Source organism: Monodelphis domestica, chromosome 8 (genome assembly GCF_027887165.1).
Source record: "Monodelphis domestica isolate mMonDom1 chromosome 8, mMonDom1.pri, whole genome shotgun sequence".
In the NCBI taxonomy this organism is placed as follows: domain Eukaryota; kingdom Metazoa; phylum Chordata; class Mammalia; order Didelphimorphia; family Didelphidae; genus Monodelphis; species Monodelphis domestica.
This window is the reverse complement of record NC_077234.1, coordinates 204,454,728-204,471,684: the sequence shown is the minus strand read 5'-3', so window position 1 is coordinate 204,471,684 and position 16,957 is coordinate 204,454,728. Positions and strand designations below refer to the sequence as shown.

At 42.3% G+C, this 16,957-nt stretch overlaps 1 protein-coding gene across 6 annotated transcripts in view; it reads right to left on the bottom strand.

Annotated features, from left to right (window-relative positions):
* Window positions 1-362: 362 nt before the first annotated feature.
* The window catches only part of CNGA3 (cyclic nucleotide gated channel subunit alpha 3), a 102,314-nt gene continuing 85,719 nt past the window's right edge, over window positions 363-16,957 (bottom strand). For 3 of the 6 annotated variants that reach the window (XM_056808185.1, XM_056808183.1, XM_056808184.1), the window contains 5 exons: window positions 12,431-12,484; window positions 7,996-8,070; window positions 5,061-5,168; window positions 3,920-4,026; window positions 363-2,436 (listed from right to left, as the gene is read on the bottom strand). In XM_056808185.1, coding sequence (XP_056664163.1) covers window positions 1,019-2,436; window positions 3,920-4,026; window positions 5,061-5,168; window positions 7,996-8,070; window positions 12,431-12,484 — 1,762 coding nt within the window. In that variant the 3' untranslated portion in view covers window positions 363-1,018. The remainder of the gene's footprint in view (window positions 2,437-3,919; window positions 4,027-5,060; window positions 5,169-7,995; window positions 8,071-12,430; window positions 12,485-16,957) is intronic. The other 3 variants (XM_016424836.2, XM_007501068.3, XM_007501070.3) reach the window with 3 other exon arrangements.

The window sequence follows — 16,957 nt, the reverse complement described above, 5'->3', positions numbered from 1 at the left end:
ATTGTTAAAGTAGTCCATGTTACAAAAAGTTAAGGACTTCTGATTTAAGAGAAGCTTGGGCCCCCACTGGAAGTTTCCAGACTTTCATTTTTGAAAATGTTTGTGATCCACCATTCTTTATGTAGTTCTGTTAATGTATAATTCTACCAAGTAGTTCTTTTGCCCCAAACTTAAAGATGGGTATGTGACAATTTTCACAGAAAGGAATCTGCTTTTTCCCATGACATGTTAGATTGACTCTGGATGTTCCATGTTCCTGAAGATATGAACCAGAAAATGAGTCCCAAACTATCATCCTACTCTTTAGTAATAACCCCAATTTTGGGGAGGGGAGAAAGAGAGAGAAAAAACAACATTCCATATTCTGTTTATAAGAAGTCATAACTTTATTGAAGTTACAGAGTCATCCTATAAGGAACATCAGCAGCCAATGGTTTGGATCCATGAACCTATATAATTGGATCCATGAACCTATATATATATATATATATATATATATATATATATATATATATATATATATATATGTTTTTTCAAGTTTTTGATAGTTGTATTTCAAATATTTGGTTTCCTCTGTAATTCTATATTTCTTATTTGGTACATCTGAAACATTAATCAGACAAAGGGTTCAAAGGCTCCACCAGACTGCCAAAAGTGTCCACGTCCCAAAAGAAGTCAAGAAACCCTGTATCTAGAGAAATCTGTTCATGAGATAAGTCCTTACTATAACTATAACTAACCAGTAATCATGTACCTTTTTCCTTAAGATCTCCAAAGAGGAGATCACTCACCATCCCTATGACTTCTCCAACTAAAACCTTCTTTGGCTACCACTTCCCTATATGTTTTTTTCTCCCCCTATAAGTTCCTTTAAAAAGTCTAAAGAGTTCTTGAACTGGGTATAAAAATAATTGTGTGTGTGCTCATATATATGTATATGTATTTGGATACATATATGAGTATGGTATTACCCTTATTATAACCTCCTAAGCAAAATGAGACCCATTGATATATGTCCTTATTGCTCTTTGCCCTCAGCTTTTTCAGCATCTCCATTAACAATACTCTCACCATCTGATAAGAAGTCACCCCCATACTTCTTCACTTTGCCCTCAAGTTTGCTGAGTCTCTGCTTGACTTTCATTTGAGTGGCATTATATTCTGCCAGGAGCCTAGCAAACCTGGTCTGTAAATTATCCAGGGAAGACTCAAGTCTCTCCACCTTTTCTTCCATGTCCTTGGGGTCTGATCCACTCCTAGCCAGGTCTTCATCTATCAAATTGTCCTTCATTAGAATCTGCCGTCCTTTCTCTTCCAGGGCCCTTTTGGCATCCGGATATTCAGTGAGAGACTCCATTAAGTCATCTTTGGACAAGCAGAATAGATCAGAGTAACCAATGCTCCTGATGTTGGCCGTCCTTCTGTTCCCAGATTTACTCCCTTTGATATTTAAGATGCTAATTTCCCCAAAGTAGCTTCCATCACCAAGGACCACAAATTGGGTGACACCATCATCAGCCACTACTGCCAGCTTCCCTTCCTTGATGATGTACATTTCTCTCCCAATATCCCCCTTCTTGCAGATATAATCACCAGGGCTGAACACTGCAGGCCTAAGCTTTAGGACTAGTTCCACTAGGAGTCCTGCCTCACAATCTTGGAAAATCCGGACCTTCTTCAAGGTATCCAGGTGCACGTTGATGGCAATCTCAGCCTTCAGCTTGTCTGGCAGGCTTTTGAGTACTTCCTTTTCATCAACTGTTTTCTTGTTGGTCCATAGGTAGTCAAACCATCTGATGATCCGGGTCTCCAAGTCTTTGGTCACTTTTCGGAATTGCATATACTGCTTGATGGAGTCAATCTTGGCCTGGAACTCAGCTCTAGAGGCATTCATGTTAGAGATCATGGAGCCCACATTACCCACAATGGTGGCAAAGATCAGTACTCCCACTAGGAAGTCAACCACCACAAAAAGGTACTCTTCATCTTTTACTGGGGGTGGAGTCTCCCCAATGGTGGTCAAGGTCAGGGTGGACCAGTAGAGACAGTAAATATATTTTCTGGACAGACGCCCATATTCTGGGATAGAAATGTTTGGGTAAACCCAAGAATCAGTCCCAAATCCAATAACCTTGGAAATGGCAAAATAGATACATGCGTTCCAATGGATGATGATCAGAATATATAGGACAAGATTTCCAATCCTGAACATATTAGGATAGTTGGTCCTAGTCTCTGTGCGGTCAAAAAATTCAAATAGCCTGGCAAATTTCAACAGACGGTTGAACCTCAACTCTGGGTAGTTCAGCCCCATTTTTAAATAAGCCAGGTCAGTGGGAACCAGAGATAGTACGTCCAACTTGAACTGAATCATCTTCATGTAGTGCTTTTTTAGTTTCTCTGTATCTTTGACCATTAAGCCTTGCTCAAGAAAACCTAGGAAGCAAAAAGATCACTGAGTCTTTCAAGAGATCATGTGGCCTATACAAGAGCTTATAAGACAAGAGATAAGCCAATGAACTATTATCAAAGTCCTGGCCCCTTTAGGGGCAAGGGTGAAGTCTAGAACTTTGTTTTCTTTATTGATATAGAGAATTACGGGTTTAAAAACTTTCTCTAGGATGCAAACTGGAAAGGGGGAAGGAAGGAAGGAAGGAAGCAAAGAAGGAAGGAAACATTTATTAAACACCTTCTATGTGCTAGGCACTGTGCTAAGTAGTTTACAAATATCTCATTCATATTCACAACAATCCTGTGAGGTAGGTGCTATTATTATTCTCATTTTACAGTTGAAAAAACTGAAGTATACAGCACTTTCTGAGGATCACCCAGCTAGTGAATGTCTAAGGCCACTTGTGGACACAGTTCTTCCTGACTCTAGGCTCAGCACCACAAATCTGCCTGAGATTGACAACTCATAGGTTGCTTCTCTTTGTAACTTTGTAAGTTAAAAGGCTGCCCAATACACCAAGAGTTGTGACTTGTCTATGGTCATATTTAATATGTATAAGAAACAAGACTTTGACTCCAAAGCCAACCCACTATCCATTATATTATGTTGTAATCAAAGGGTCCAGCCCTTTATTACTCTGCAAATACAGAATTGTCAAGCTTACAATTACATTTATGGTCAAAAGTATATTTTTAATATTCTTTGTTTTATTCATCCTTTTAATAAGTACCAAGAGTACCCACTGTGTGCACAGAAACATTTAGCTGTCATGGAATTTCTTGCAGGATCACTAAGTGGCTCAGTGATTTGAGCACTGGACCTGACCTCAAAAAAGACCTGAGTTTGAATCCAGCTTGAGAAGCCTACTAGCTGTGTGACCCTGGGCAAGTCACTTAACTTCTGTCTGCTGCAGTTTCCTCAACTATAAAATGGGCATAATAATAGCATCTACCTCCCAGGGTTCTTGTGAGGAGCAAATGAGATAATATTGGTGAAGCCCTTAGCAGAGTGCCTGGCATATAGTAGGCACATGAAGGCTTTTTTCTTTTCCAGCCCTCTTCTGGTTCTGGTTCCTAGATTCCCAAAAGCTTGTATTGATAGGCAAACAAACAAACATAAAACAACCAACAACCAGGGAAAGATGCCAATGTAAGAGCCTTAGCCAAGAAGGGCTGCTACTCCTCCATCATGTGAGATGGCTGTGGCTTACTGATCAAACAGATCTGGGGGTTTACTGCCTCATTCATTGCAAATGCTGACCCAACCTAGTCTTGTCTTGATGCTCTTTTTTTCACAGGTCAAGGGTATTCCTCAAATGCCCTTTACACTCTTTAGTCAATCAAGGCAATATTCAGAGTCAGTCATCCTATGTATCCTTGGTTTTTGCAGCTCCCATGAATCACCACCTCTCATGATGTGGCATCTCAGTAGCTTATGGTATGATGTGGCAACCTGGCTGAAACTCACCTGTCCTCATTCGTACTAAGAGATCCAAAATATAGATGGTGTCAGCAGTATAATCCAAGACCAGCCACAGCATCAGGTGGTCACTTTGAAGTTCATCAAAACAGGATCTAAGTAATTGCAAAAATATGGGAGATGTATGAGCGCCTATTACAGATGGGCGAGGCAAGAGATGTCTGCCCATCTGTCAATTTGTATGACTTTCTATGCATAGTGAAACTGGGGAAGGGGAAGGAGGAAGTACAGAGGATGGAGAAAGAAATGTTCCTGAGGCAGATTTAAAAGGCTATGGAGGCCACTGTTGCTTCCACTGTGATCCACTCCTACATGTAACAGTCAATAATAATAACTAGCTTTTATATAATACTTTAAGGTAGGTGAATCATTTTACATATTTTATCTTACTTGATATTTATAACATCTTGTTGGGGCAGATGATAGTATTATACCCATTTTACAGTCAAGGAAACTGAGGCTGAGAAATAATTTGCTAGGTGTCATATAGCTTGCAAATATCTGATGCAGGATTTGAACTCAAGTTTTTCTGACTCCAGATCAGTATAGAGTGCTCTCTTTCCACTGTGCCACCAAGCTGCATTTATTTCTTGTACCTTAGTAGTTTCCTTTACTCTTCATCAGGGATATAGTGTCAAAAAGCCCTATCCCTATCTTAAGAACAGCAAGAGATGGAATCCCATCTTCTGGATCATTTGTCTTGGGAGGGAGTCCAAAAGGAGGCCTTGGAACTACAGAATCTTGCAGCTGGAAGGAACTAGTCCATTAGACAATCTGGGGAAAGCCATGGATTTCCTCTCATGTTTTTAAATGTGTAAGATAAAAATGCATAGCATTACTAATGTGGCCAATTACATTAAAACAAAAATATAATTTTTTTCTCATCCAAATTCACAGAACTCCTGAAATCTCTTCACAGACCAGGTCAAAACCTTTGATCTAGTCCAATGCCCACTCTACTCTCATTTAAGAGGTGAGGACATGGAGCCCTGGAGAGTTAAGGCGACTTACTCAAGGCTACAGACCAGTCAGAGGTAGAGTTAAACGTTCAATTTTCAGACTTTCAGATTCCCAATCTAATTCCTACTGCACCATTTTCTTCTCTGCTCCAATCCTGGGGATTCCATACCTGCACACAAGCATGCACCAATTATAGAAGACTGGCACAGCAATGATGGTCAACCATCTATAGTAGAGGTTGCTAGAAGGATCTATCACAAAGATTTCTTTCTTCTTTCTGAAAAAAACAAACAAACAAACAACAACAACATATTTACATGAACAAGTACTACAGGAGGATTTGTATTTGGATGGAGACTCAGAAGTCCTGGGCTCAAAGTCCTTCTTGGAAAAATAATTAGGTGATTCTCTGTAGTCACCTAAGATATCACCTCCAGGGTAATATCCCCTGCTTCTACATACTTTCTGCCATAAGCTAGAGCCTTCTTTTTTAGAACCCTAATCTTCTTTATTAGAATGAATACTGAGTTATTGGTTCCAATGCAGACTGGTGCTAAGGGTTAGGCAATTGGGGTTAAGTGACTTGCCCAGGATCACACAGTTAGAAAGTATCTGAGGTCAGATTTAAACTCAAGATCTCCCATCTCCAGGCACACCTCCATTCTATCCACTGTGTTACCTAGCTGCCCCTAAACTGGAATATTCCTAAGGGGTAGGACTGCCTAGAAAGCAAAAGCAGAAACCATAGACTAGAGGTCTTCTGGAGGACTCTTCCAGGTCAAATCCAGGACCCTTTTCTCTTTTTTCAGTTGCAAAGAATAACCCTGTAATGACAGAAGTAATCTCCATCTGTTAGAGCATCCTTCCCTCAAGTTTGAATCTAGTGCCTCACTGTAGTATGTTGGGGACCCTAGCTTCTCAGAGGTCATTCCAATGTGCCTTAAAGCTCAGACAGCCTAGACCAAGACAAGTCAGAAAGTCTCTGTCTGACAGACATGTCAGAAAGTTTCCTAGTCTGGATGACCCAGTTTGTGTATCTGTTGCCCAAGTAGCAGCCCAAGTAGTAGCCCAAGGATGGCTTGCCTCATCACCACAAGGCTAGCCATGACATAGCCAAGCCAACAGTAATTTGTAAAAGAAGGGGTGCTTGATGTGTCAAGAAAGGGATGCCCATGTCAAAAAACTAATGACTCTTATGAACTATGTCCTTCAGAAGGGTATAAGAGAATAGAATAATTGCTACACAGTTAAGTAGTAGAAGCCACACCATAGATATGCCATCCCATGGGTTTTAGTACAATTTCAGTCCTCAGAACAGTGTCTTATATTCTCCATGAATGAGCTAGAGAAGAGATGGAGAGCCTTTTAGAGATGGGATGCCAGGTTACCCCCCCCACCAGTGCCATGCTCAACTCCCCTCCCAGAGATCAAGTGCTGTGCCCCTCCCCTCTACCAAGGGCTAGGTGCACCCTCCCCTTACCCCAGACAGGGGAGGGAGAAAGTGCTCTCATTGGACTGCTGGGTGAAGGGGAGAGTGAAGTGAGGAATGTCCTCAGTGAGTGCAGAGATGGGGAGGGGAATGGCATTAGGACTCTGCTCCCCTCCAGCTCTGCTGCCTATGATCCACCCACCTTCCCCCTTGTGAGTTCCCATTGGGCTGCTGGGCAGAGGGGTGGAAGAATATGAAAAAAAATGTTGTTAGGCAGGTGGAGAAGGGGAGGGGAATAGCTCTGCATGAGTCCTTCTGCCTTTCTAGTAAAGCACACTGGAGGGGAGGGAGAGGGAGGATGGCTGCATGCCCATAGGGAGCACTCTGTGTGCCATCTTTGGCACCTGTGCCATAGGTTCTCCATCACTGATCTAGATTATTCAGGCAGAATACTTTGAGCAGATAAATACATTTTGAAATCAGGAAAATTTTTTTTTGCTTTCCTTTTTCTTTGTATCCCCAACTTTTAGCAAAGTTCTTCTCCTATGGTAGGCACTTAATAAATGTTTTTTTAAGGACCAGCTAGCTGGCTCAATGGATAGAGAGACAGGAGATAGGAGGTCCTGGGTTCAAATATGAACTCAGATACTTCCTATGTTGGTGACCCTGGGTAAGTCACTTAACCCCAATTACCTAACCCTTACCTCTTTTCTACCTTGGAATTGATACTTAGTGTTGATTCTAAGATAGAAGGTAAGGGTTAAATAAACAAATGCATGTCATTGATAATGATTCTAAGTAACTTATTATTATTATTTGTATAGTTTTCTCATGAAATAAGCTCTCAAGGATTGTTTTCAGTGTTTCTATTTTTCATTTAGAAATAGCTGATCTTCCTCTATCATGCCATATGTACCATAATTGAAGATCTAGGAACTCAACACTTTGCCAAAAATTTTCTTATGTTCTATAAGGAGCTTCCAAGGATTCTGCCTGCCTTTGCTGATATCTTGAAGAGCAGGATGGACTGCTCATTTTTGTGGCTTTGGTGTTTTTCCAAGATCTCCTTCCACCCTCTGAACTGAAGGAAAGTTGGTAAGCTCTCTCAAGGACCAACAGAGTCCATATTCTTTAAAGAAGGATTCAACTTCCCTTAGTAGCCAATCAAGTCCACTTTTTTGTCTTTTCCCATGTGGGCAATTGCTTGGGTGAGGGCTATGAATTTCTCTACATTGGAGCAAGCAAGTCATATAGATGGGGCAACCATGTTTTCTGACCTTCTCTCCATCCTGCAAAAGAACTTGTTTATCATATCCCTCTTTCACTGATGGCTGGGGTTAAAGGTCTTTACTCAAAAAGCATGAGCCCTGAAACAATCTCAGGGAAGGAAATTTTCTTCCTGAGATGGAGAATTCCTTGTTTCCTTCCCCGTAATAGCAACACTTCTGTTCTCCCTGTGTGGTATCAAAGCCCTATGCTGATGCAGGAGCTATAGGTGAGAAGAGAAGAGAAGGTGGAAGCCCACCCTGGACCCTTGGAGATTGGCTTCCAGCTTGGAGTCAGTGGCGCCCAGGACAAGACAGTGCATTCATTCCAAAGATGTCCAAGACATATTGATTGTAACACCGTTCAGAAGCAGGGTGTTATCCACAATACCTTGGCACTAAGTACTTACTCCACTTCCTTTGAGGGATTATCCTTTTTGTCTTCTTCCTTTTCCTTCTTTTTCTCCTCCTTTTCCTCCTTTTTGCTGCATAACATAGGGTGACATTGAGCAATTTTTAGGCACCAACTACTAGTAGGGAGAGTAGGCTGAGCAGAGGCAGAGAATGGGGGAAAATGAAATGTTTCTTTATGAAACAGAATTTTTAGGTCTTTCCTCCCATTTGGGAATCCATAGAACAAATAGCTTATATAGCCCAATCTCTTATATTAACAGGCTAGGATGAGAGAAGGCTACTGATTTGGAAAACAAACAAATAAACAAAAAGCCATTCACCTTGACAGCAAGTCAAAATAGACAGGGTTGAGAAAATATTTTCAGTGTTCCCTGCTAATGGATGATTTGTTTCCCAACCTCTGTTCTTGCAATGTTTTGAGAGTCCATAACCGTAGGAGTCATAAGTGATCCTAGGACCTTTTTGGGGAGCCTACATGAAACATAAAAGGAATTCAAACCCCACAAAGTGGAAAGATCATTTGAAATGTATCATTTTAAAGAAGGCAGATATTGTGGTAAGAATGTTGACTTTGGAATGAGAGGTCTTTGCTTGAATTGTAGTGCTGCTATTTAATATTTGTGGAACATTTTACTTATCTTGATAATAATTTTTATCAACTGTAAGACGAGGCAGGGGTGGGATTAGGGAAATGGTTGGGGCTGGATGAGAGAACCTCTAAGATCCTTTCCAGCTTATGATCAAGGAATCATCTGTTAGAAAGATGGCATAATATATTGCTCCCATCCTCATTTTCCCTTTTGTAAAAGGGGGCTAATAAAACCTTATAAGGTTGCTGTGAGGATCAAATGAGAGAATGTATGTAAAGTGCTTTACATACCTTAAAGAAATAAAAAAAATTTAGGTATTATAATAGGCAAGTTTGTTTTGAGACATGAGGGATGTTTTTGTTGGTGATGAGGTGAAATAGCACTGCATAGGCAGAAGTAACTATCTCCCAAAGCTGGGGTGGGGAGTAGTATGGAAAGAGGGTTATTATTATTATTTTCCCATTTTCCCTACAAATTTAACTCTCAAGCCCTGCTTTCAGGGCTCTTGTTTCTAATAAAAACCTTGATCTTTGCGGGGCAACTAGGTGGCTCAGTGGATTGAGAGCCAAGCCCAGAGAAGGGAAGTCTTGGGTTCAAATCTTCCTTCAAACACTTTGTAGCTGTGTGATCCCACCCCCCACCCCCATTGCCTAGTCTTTACTGATCTTCTGCCTTGGAACTAATACACAGTATCTATTCTAAGACAGAAGGTAAAGATTTGAAAAAACAAAAACAAAAAGCCTCGGTCCTTGAAAAATGATCACTAGACCACAAGCAGCAAGAAGGTTTCTGTGTCACTTATAGTGATTGACCTCGGTGGCAACTGAGTTCTTGCCACTATTTCAGTCACAGACTCATGGGTTCTTAGAGCTAGAAGAGACCTTAGAGATCTTTTTCTTTTGCTGACGAGGGATCTGAAGACCAGAGCAGTAGTCCTGCCCAAGGTCACATAAGCTTATAAATGGCAGAGCAGGGCTAGAGACTCCTTGCAAGGTTCTTTCCAACAACGCAGAGTTCAGACCCAGCTCCAAGCATTGTGGGAAACTGTCAGCATCTCCCTCCGCCCTGTGGGTCAAGCTTCAGGAAGCAGGTGTTCTTGGGGGATTTGTGTTTTTACCGGTTTCAGGTTGGAAATAACCCCCCAAATGCCCATTTCTCCAAGGCAGGTGCTTTGTGGGATAGCCTGGGACAGCTACTCCCAATACGGAGGGAGCTGTGGTCCCACTATGGGGCACAGATTTGGTCCAGGGAATGTCAGAGTAGGACTAGATCTTAGTATATAATTAAACTTTCTTCGGTCTTTAGCGTGTGAATGAATAAGAACCTGAAAATGTCAACTAAGCCCTAGAGTACCAGCTGAGTCTCAAAATGATAACGATAGTCTCCAGACTGCCCGGTGAGAAACAGGTAAACAGCCTGGTGGTCCCAGAGTGCCTGGAGTCTCTTTCCTGACTTTAAAGCAGTAACATGAATCCACCAGCAGAGGAGGCTATTCACAAGATTATCATTCAGCACTAACCCCGCGGCGGAGACCTCCCGGTTCAGTGGGGGATGGCGAGTTGGTAATGCTCCATCCTGTTTCCGTGGTCCTGTCTCTGCAGCCCATCTGCTGCCTGTTAACTGTTCACTGTCTAGGACCACCTCGAGAATACAGAGGAAACCCCCATGCCCAGCACCGAATCTAGCTGCAGCTTGGACGTGCCCAACGAGGGAGGGATTTGTTTTTGTTTATTGAACAAAGGAGGCAGTCAGTCACCCAAGGTTGGTAGGAAAGCTGTTAGACAGTCTTGGCATTGGTTGGGAGCGACTGGAAACAAAACTGAGCGATGAGACTCAAATATAATAGGGTCAATGTGAAAAATTCCCTGAAATTTTGAATGAAAAAAAAGGAAAGGAGGGACAGAGATAGAGACAGAGACACAGGAAGACAAAAAGGTAAAAGAGAGACAGAGACACACAAAGAGACAAAAAGGTAAAAAGAGAGACAGATAGAGACAGAGACAAAAAGAGAGACAGAGGCACAGAGACAAAAAGGTAAAAAGACACAAAGACAGAAACAAAAAGATAGAGACAGACACACAGAAACACAAAAAGGTAAAAGAGACAGTGATAAAGGCAGACATACAAAGAGACAAAAAGATAAAAATGAGACAGGGAAACAGATAGAGGCAGAAAGAGACACACAAAGCAACAACAACAAAAAAGAAACAGAGACAAAGAGAGGCAAAAAGAGAAAAACAGACAGATGGAGACAGAGACACAGAGAGAAAAAGAGAAAGACAAAAAGAGAAAAACAGTGACAAAAAGAAAAACAGAAACAGGCAGAGATACAGAGGCAAGAAAAGAAACAGAAAAAGAGACAGAGACAAAGAAAGAGAAACAGAGAGAGACATAGTCAAAAAGAGAGATAGAAACAGACACACAGAGACAAAAATACACAGAGATATACAAAGACAGAAACAGATTCCAAGACATAAAGAGAAACAGAGAAACACAGAGAGACAGAAACAGAGACAAAGAGACAAAGATGGACACATATAGAGACAGAAAAAGCAAGCTTTCATGTGAACAGACAGGCTGTTACATACAGACTATTCCCTTTTTACATCCTGTGCCTCTTCCTCAGGATAATTTGTCCTTTTTGATCAAATCTTCTGTGTCTCTCTCCCCTGTCCCTGGCTCTGACTGGTAACAGACTACTTCTTGGTCAAGAGGGATAGCCTGGAGCAGTTACTCCCAATAGAGAGAGAACCTCAACCCCACTCTAAGGGCATAGATTTGGTTCATAGAATGTCAGACTAGGTTTTGGCCCTTCACAATATATAGTTCAAATCTCCAGTAAGGTCAGAAGACATGAAAGTGTCTCCTTTTGACTTAGTTTACAAAGTTAGACCTAAAACTCATGGCTCTTGACCTCCAGACCAGAATACATTTTGAGGTAGCTCTTAGCTCTCAGTTGAGGGGGGAAGGGAAGATTGAGAACACCCCGACCCCAAACCCACTGATGCTTCCCCCTTCCCTGTTGCCTACTCTTCCTCTTAACTTTACATCAGTGTGAGTTCAATGTTTAAGGTCTCAGGTGCCTAAATTTTGGGTTTGGCTATGATTCAAGTAGGTTTCATGAATGCATGAAATTTATTTTTTTTCCTGGCCTCTTGAATTTGATGTGCAAATTTATGCAAGCAGAATGCAAATATTGGTCCCTGCAGAAAATGAAGGAGAAGAAATCTTATGCTGGGAATAAAATGGAAAAGAACCAAGAATTTTAAATAATGATAGCACTTCTCCCACTATAAAAGGATTCAGTGTGGAGAACTCAATTGGACTAAAGGATGCTAAATTTCCCAATCTGTTTTCCCACCACACTGATTTTTGCCTCAGAAATCTGGGCTTAGTGTAGTCCAAAGGGATGAGACAGCCGCGATTCGCTAGTCTCGTGCTCAGAAAATGTAAAGTCATCATTACTGGCATTAAGGACAAGAACTACTGTGTTTTGAAAAGGAAATCTAGCCTATGATTCCTACATTCCATTGTAGCCATTTAATAATGGAACAAAACTGAAGGAAAAAAGCAGTCTGCTACTAGGCGGCCAGGGACGGTGAAGTCTCCGCTCTAGATTTTCCTCGCTTTGATCTTATAGCTGGCTTTCAAAAAGAGAGAACAGGAAGTTCAATTACCTAGAGATTTCCTCAGGAGGGCGGGCAGCAGCAGCAGTCTACGAGGGGAGAGAGAATAAAGCAGGAGTTGCTACAGCGAGGAGAGTCACCACTAGGGGGAAGCTTTGTAAAACAGAGCTAGAAGGCTTGGTTGACTTTGCTAAGGGCGAGCCGGGAGTACTTACTCTTCGTTGGTATTGTTGCAGGTGTTGATATTATGTCTGGCCAGCGGCCAGCCTCTGCAAGGAGGTAAATAAAACACAGAATTCGGAGAGTTTTCAATCCATTCCCAATCACTCAGGACCCCTGATGTCTACTTTGTGCATTATCCAAGTCCTAACCTTCCATTTTCTCCCCTGCCTCTTGGATCTCGTTCCTGCTTCCACTGTGTTCCATGCCGTTCTGACTGCTGTGCTCATTAGCGAGTTCATCAGAAAGCTACTTGAGGTTCACAGTGAACCAATATAACGGAATGTTCAAAAAACAAATGTTATCTTCTCAGGCTGCCTTAAAGGGGAGCACAGCACCTAGAACAAAGGGTTCCACTGCACTCTAACTACCATGGCCAGAGCCGATCAGATGCATTGTTTTCAGCTTGGGGTGCCACCACTAAAGGGGACACGAACCAACTGCAATTTGATAATGTTTTAAACCCCTCCTGGGTGCCATGCTCTAGAGCAAACATGGAACAGCCTTCCCTCAATAAGGTAAGTAACTAACTTCAGTAGAGAGATGCCCAGAGTCCTCACAACCACGAGAATCAGAGAAAGGCTTTGGGACAAGCTGGCACTTGGGCTTAGCCTTTGAGAAAGGGAGATATTCTGTAAGGCAGAGCTCAGTCCAGGCACAGAGGGGGAAGCTATGGAGAATAGCAAGTAGACCAGGTGGCTTGGGCTTCAGGGTGCATGAAGGGGTATAATGTGAAATTAATGTAGAAAACAAAGTTGGAATCAGATTGAGAAGGGTTCAAAAATGCCAAAGAAAGTCCTTTAGGTTTTATTCTAGAGGCAAAGGTTGCCCCTGAAGCTTCTGGAGCTGGGGTTGGGTGACAGTCACACCTGTCCTTCAGGATTCTCAGTTTGGCTGTTGGGTGGAGAATGAATTGGGGAGGGAGGATATTAGAGGCATGAGACCCATGAACAATATTGTAAGTGACAAGTGGCAAGGACTTGAACAAGGGTAGTGAAGAGTAGTGAAGAAAAAGATGTAGATGGGAAGAGTTGTGATGGGAGAAGCAATAAGACTTTGCAACTCTTTGGATATGAAAGATGAGGGAAAGGAGAGTGAAGGATGACATTGTGAATTTGGGTGACTAAATGATAATCAGTGATGTCCTAGGAGGAAAGATGGAGGCTGGGAAGAAGGGTGGATTTCAGGTAGAAGACAGTTAATTTTGCCCTAGGCATTGAATTCAAGATGCCTATGGTATATCTGGTAGGAGATGACCAACATGCAGTTAGCAATGTAACAGTGGAATTCAGAAGAGAGATGAAGGTTGAATAAATAGACCTGGAATTTATTGAATCATGGAAGCTGATAAGATCCCTGAGAGTGAAGAGATAGAATAGAAGAGGGCTCAGGACTGATTCGTGAGTCAAAATTTTGAGCAAAAAACATAGAGGTGGGAAAGCATAAGGTATGTAGTGGAGCAAAAAGTAATCCATTTTGTCTGGAATGTAGAGTCAATATATGCAATGAATACAAGACAAAGTTGAAAGGTAAGAGTGTCATTTTGTAGAATTAGGGAACCATTGAAGAGTTTTGAGTAGAGGAGTAACCTGACCAAATACAGATTTGGTCACAGTAAAGATGTTTTTAGGTGGGGGGGGGTCAGATATATGGACAATGAATTGGAGAGGATAGAATATCCATATACATATCATTGTGGGCATCTTGTTTTCTCCCAGCAGAATGTAAGCTCTTTGAAAACAGGATTGCGTTGATTTTGTCTTTTCCCAGGGCACACACCTGGCACATACATGGAACAGCCCCTACCCTCAACATGAACATCTGTTGAACTGAATAATGAGAGTGGAATCCAAAAGACCTGTTTGAACGCTACTTCCGAAGTCCAGGCATAGGGTCTTGTGCTAGCGTGATGGCAATGGGGGAAAAGGAAGAATTTAAAGAGAGATTTTGGAGAGGAGAAATCAAGAGATTGGGAATCAAAGACAACCTCAAAGCTACTAAATCGGGAGACAGAGTCAGTGGTGGTGCCATAGGCAGGAAGGAACAGTGAAGTCAAAAAGAAGAACAGGAGCATATTGTCCAATTTGGAATACAGTGAGCTTGAGGTACGAGTAAAGACACCCCTCGGCGGACAGTTGGTGATGTGGATTTGGAGGTCAGAAGAGAGGTCAGTGCTGGAGAAGTAGACTGGGGAGTCTTCTGCCAAGAGGCGCTGGGTGAAACAGATTAAATTAACTTTCTGAGCAGCCATGTCCCAGTGGCTCACACTGAGCTCATATCAATTAAAGCCCCTAAGTTTTTCCTGTAATTGAGTAGCTATTTTTTTTTTTACTCCAAGGGCTAGAATTTACATTCAGGCCTATTAAATTTCAGCATATTAGTTCCAGCCCATCTTTGCAATCTGTGAAGATCTTTGTGACTCTGTCCTCCGACATATTAGCTCTCCCTCCCAGGCTTCCTACAGAGTGACCCTGTGTGTTTACTACCATGTATGCATTCAGCTGTCATCGGTTTTTCCTCCACCCCCACCTCAACAGCTTAGGAAAGTCAAGTTGATCCTACATTAAGCCTCTTGGCATAGCTAGCCAGCGTCCTGCCTGCTCCTGATCCCACCCAGAACACACACATTTGTGACTGAAGCTGTTGGCAGATGGACCAAGGCCTGACAGCCTAGCTCTCACTATTTATGGCACTAGACAGGCCAGCAAGATATCCTTCTGGCTATTTCTGTCACCCTCTCTGCCCAAGCAGCAACCAAGTTCTCCCTGGGCCATAGCCCAGTGCAAGTTGCTGTTGCTCTTGTCTAGAATTCTGGTGGGGAGGAGGGGTCAGGGGGAAGCTCAGCCGAGAGACCACGTCTCAGATTCTGGGGCTTGCTGGGTCATGACCGGTTCTGCTTGTTCTGAGGGTGCAAGGCTTGGCTTTGATTAGGAAAAGAATTCCTGGAGGAATAAGGAAGCTGATTCTCCCATTATCTAAAGGCATGTCAATTCAGGCCCATGGAGCTCTGTGGTCCAGTGAGGTGTTGCACAAACACACCAAGCACTGTAATAATTAGCCACTGTTTACCACGTTTTCTCCACCTCATCCTAAGGACCAAAAACAAATCGTTCAAAATGGGAGGGCAAAGTGATCTCATCTATCCCTTAGCCAATATCCCATTTGGAAAATGAGGCAAAAGTCAAACAACCTGATGTGAGCTGAAAATCCGTTTCTTCCAAGAAGTCTTTCCAATGCCAATTCATGTCCACTGCATATAGCCAGACTCCAATCTCAGCCCATATCCATGCCATTTGTGATTACTGGCAGCCCCTTCTTTCTATTGGGTCCCTCAAGACTTCTTTTAGATTTCCTCCACACCAAATAGAAACACATTTTAATGTCCTGTTGAGTCTAAGGTCAGAGAGGGGACAGTTTGGTTCACCAGTTTTGCCTTGTCTATGATCCTGTTACCCAAGGGGAGCCTCAGTCCCCCTGTCCCAAAGCCTGGGAGAGGATGCCAAGATAAACACACTGACTGGCTTTTGAAGGTTCTCAACATGGAAATAAATGGGAATGCCTAGCTGGGAGCTCCTAGGAAAATTACCCAGATCACCTCTCAGCCCACAGTTTGGATTGAACCAAGAAATGGGAATTTATCATCCAAATTTGTAACCCGGGAAAAATGCATGCCAAGGAAGTCATCTTTAGCTTGTCTAGGGGCTGTAGCTCTATTTTAAATATTTAAATGTGTCTTTTATCAAAGACTCTAAGATAGAATGAGGAAAAGCTAATCCTTATTTTGAATGATATCTTATTTTTCAACTCTGCAGTATGACCCTGGGTAAGACCTTGAGGATTCAGCCAAAGGGCATCATTCATTCTTCCAGAGAAATGGCCTGAGACAAGAATAAACCTGTCCTTGACACTTATCCAAGGCATGTTTCTCCTGCTGAACTACTCTTTCTCCATCCCCCACCAAGCAACACAAAAGCATGCAAAAAAAAATAATAAAACAAAACAAAACAAAAAACCACCTGCTGTGTTTTTTCTGGGGACAATTGCAAAAGCTTGTAATTGGCCAGCAGTTGCCTAGGCAAAATACCTTCAGTAGAGTTCTACAAAAATGGAGAACTTCTTCCGTGCAGAAAGGTCAGAGAAATATTCATGTTAGAGAGGCTACTCTTCTTGGGCCAAGGTTGCCCTGGGTCTGATCTTGGGTGCTAGCCTAATAGATTGTACAGTGAGAAAGGAAGCTGGTCGTATTCTTTTGGACCTTCCTTTTAAGAATACCAGTCTCACTGGTGAGGAGTAGAGTAAAAAGCATCCCGGGTGCTAGCAGAATGGCTAAAATCTCAGTCTGGCAGCCTAAACACTAGTGGGAGTGTTAGAGAACTCATGCCTGGATTATTTCAACAGCCTGATGGTGGATCTGCCTGCTTCAAGTTTCTCCCCACTGCTCTCCAGCCTCCTCCCTTCACCACTAAAGTGATTTTCCTAAAGAGTAGATCTGAAGGAATCACCCTTCTTCTCAATAAATTCTA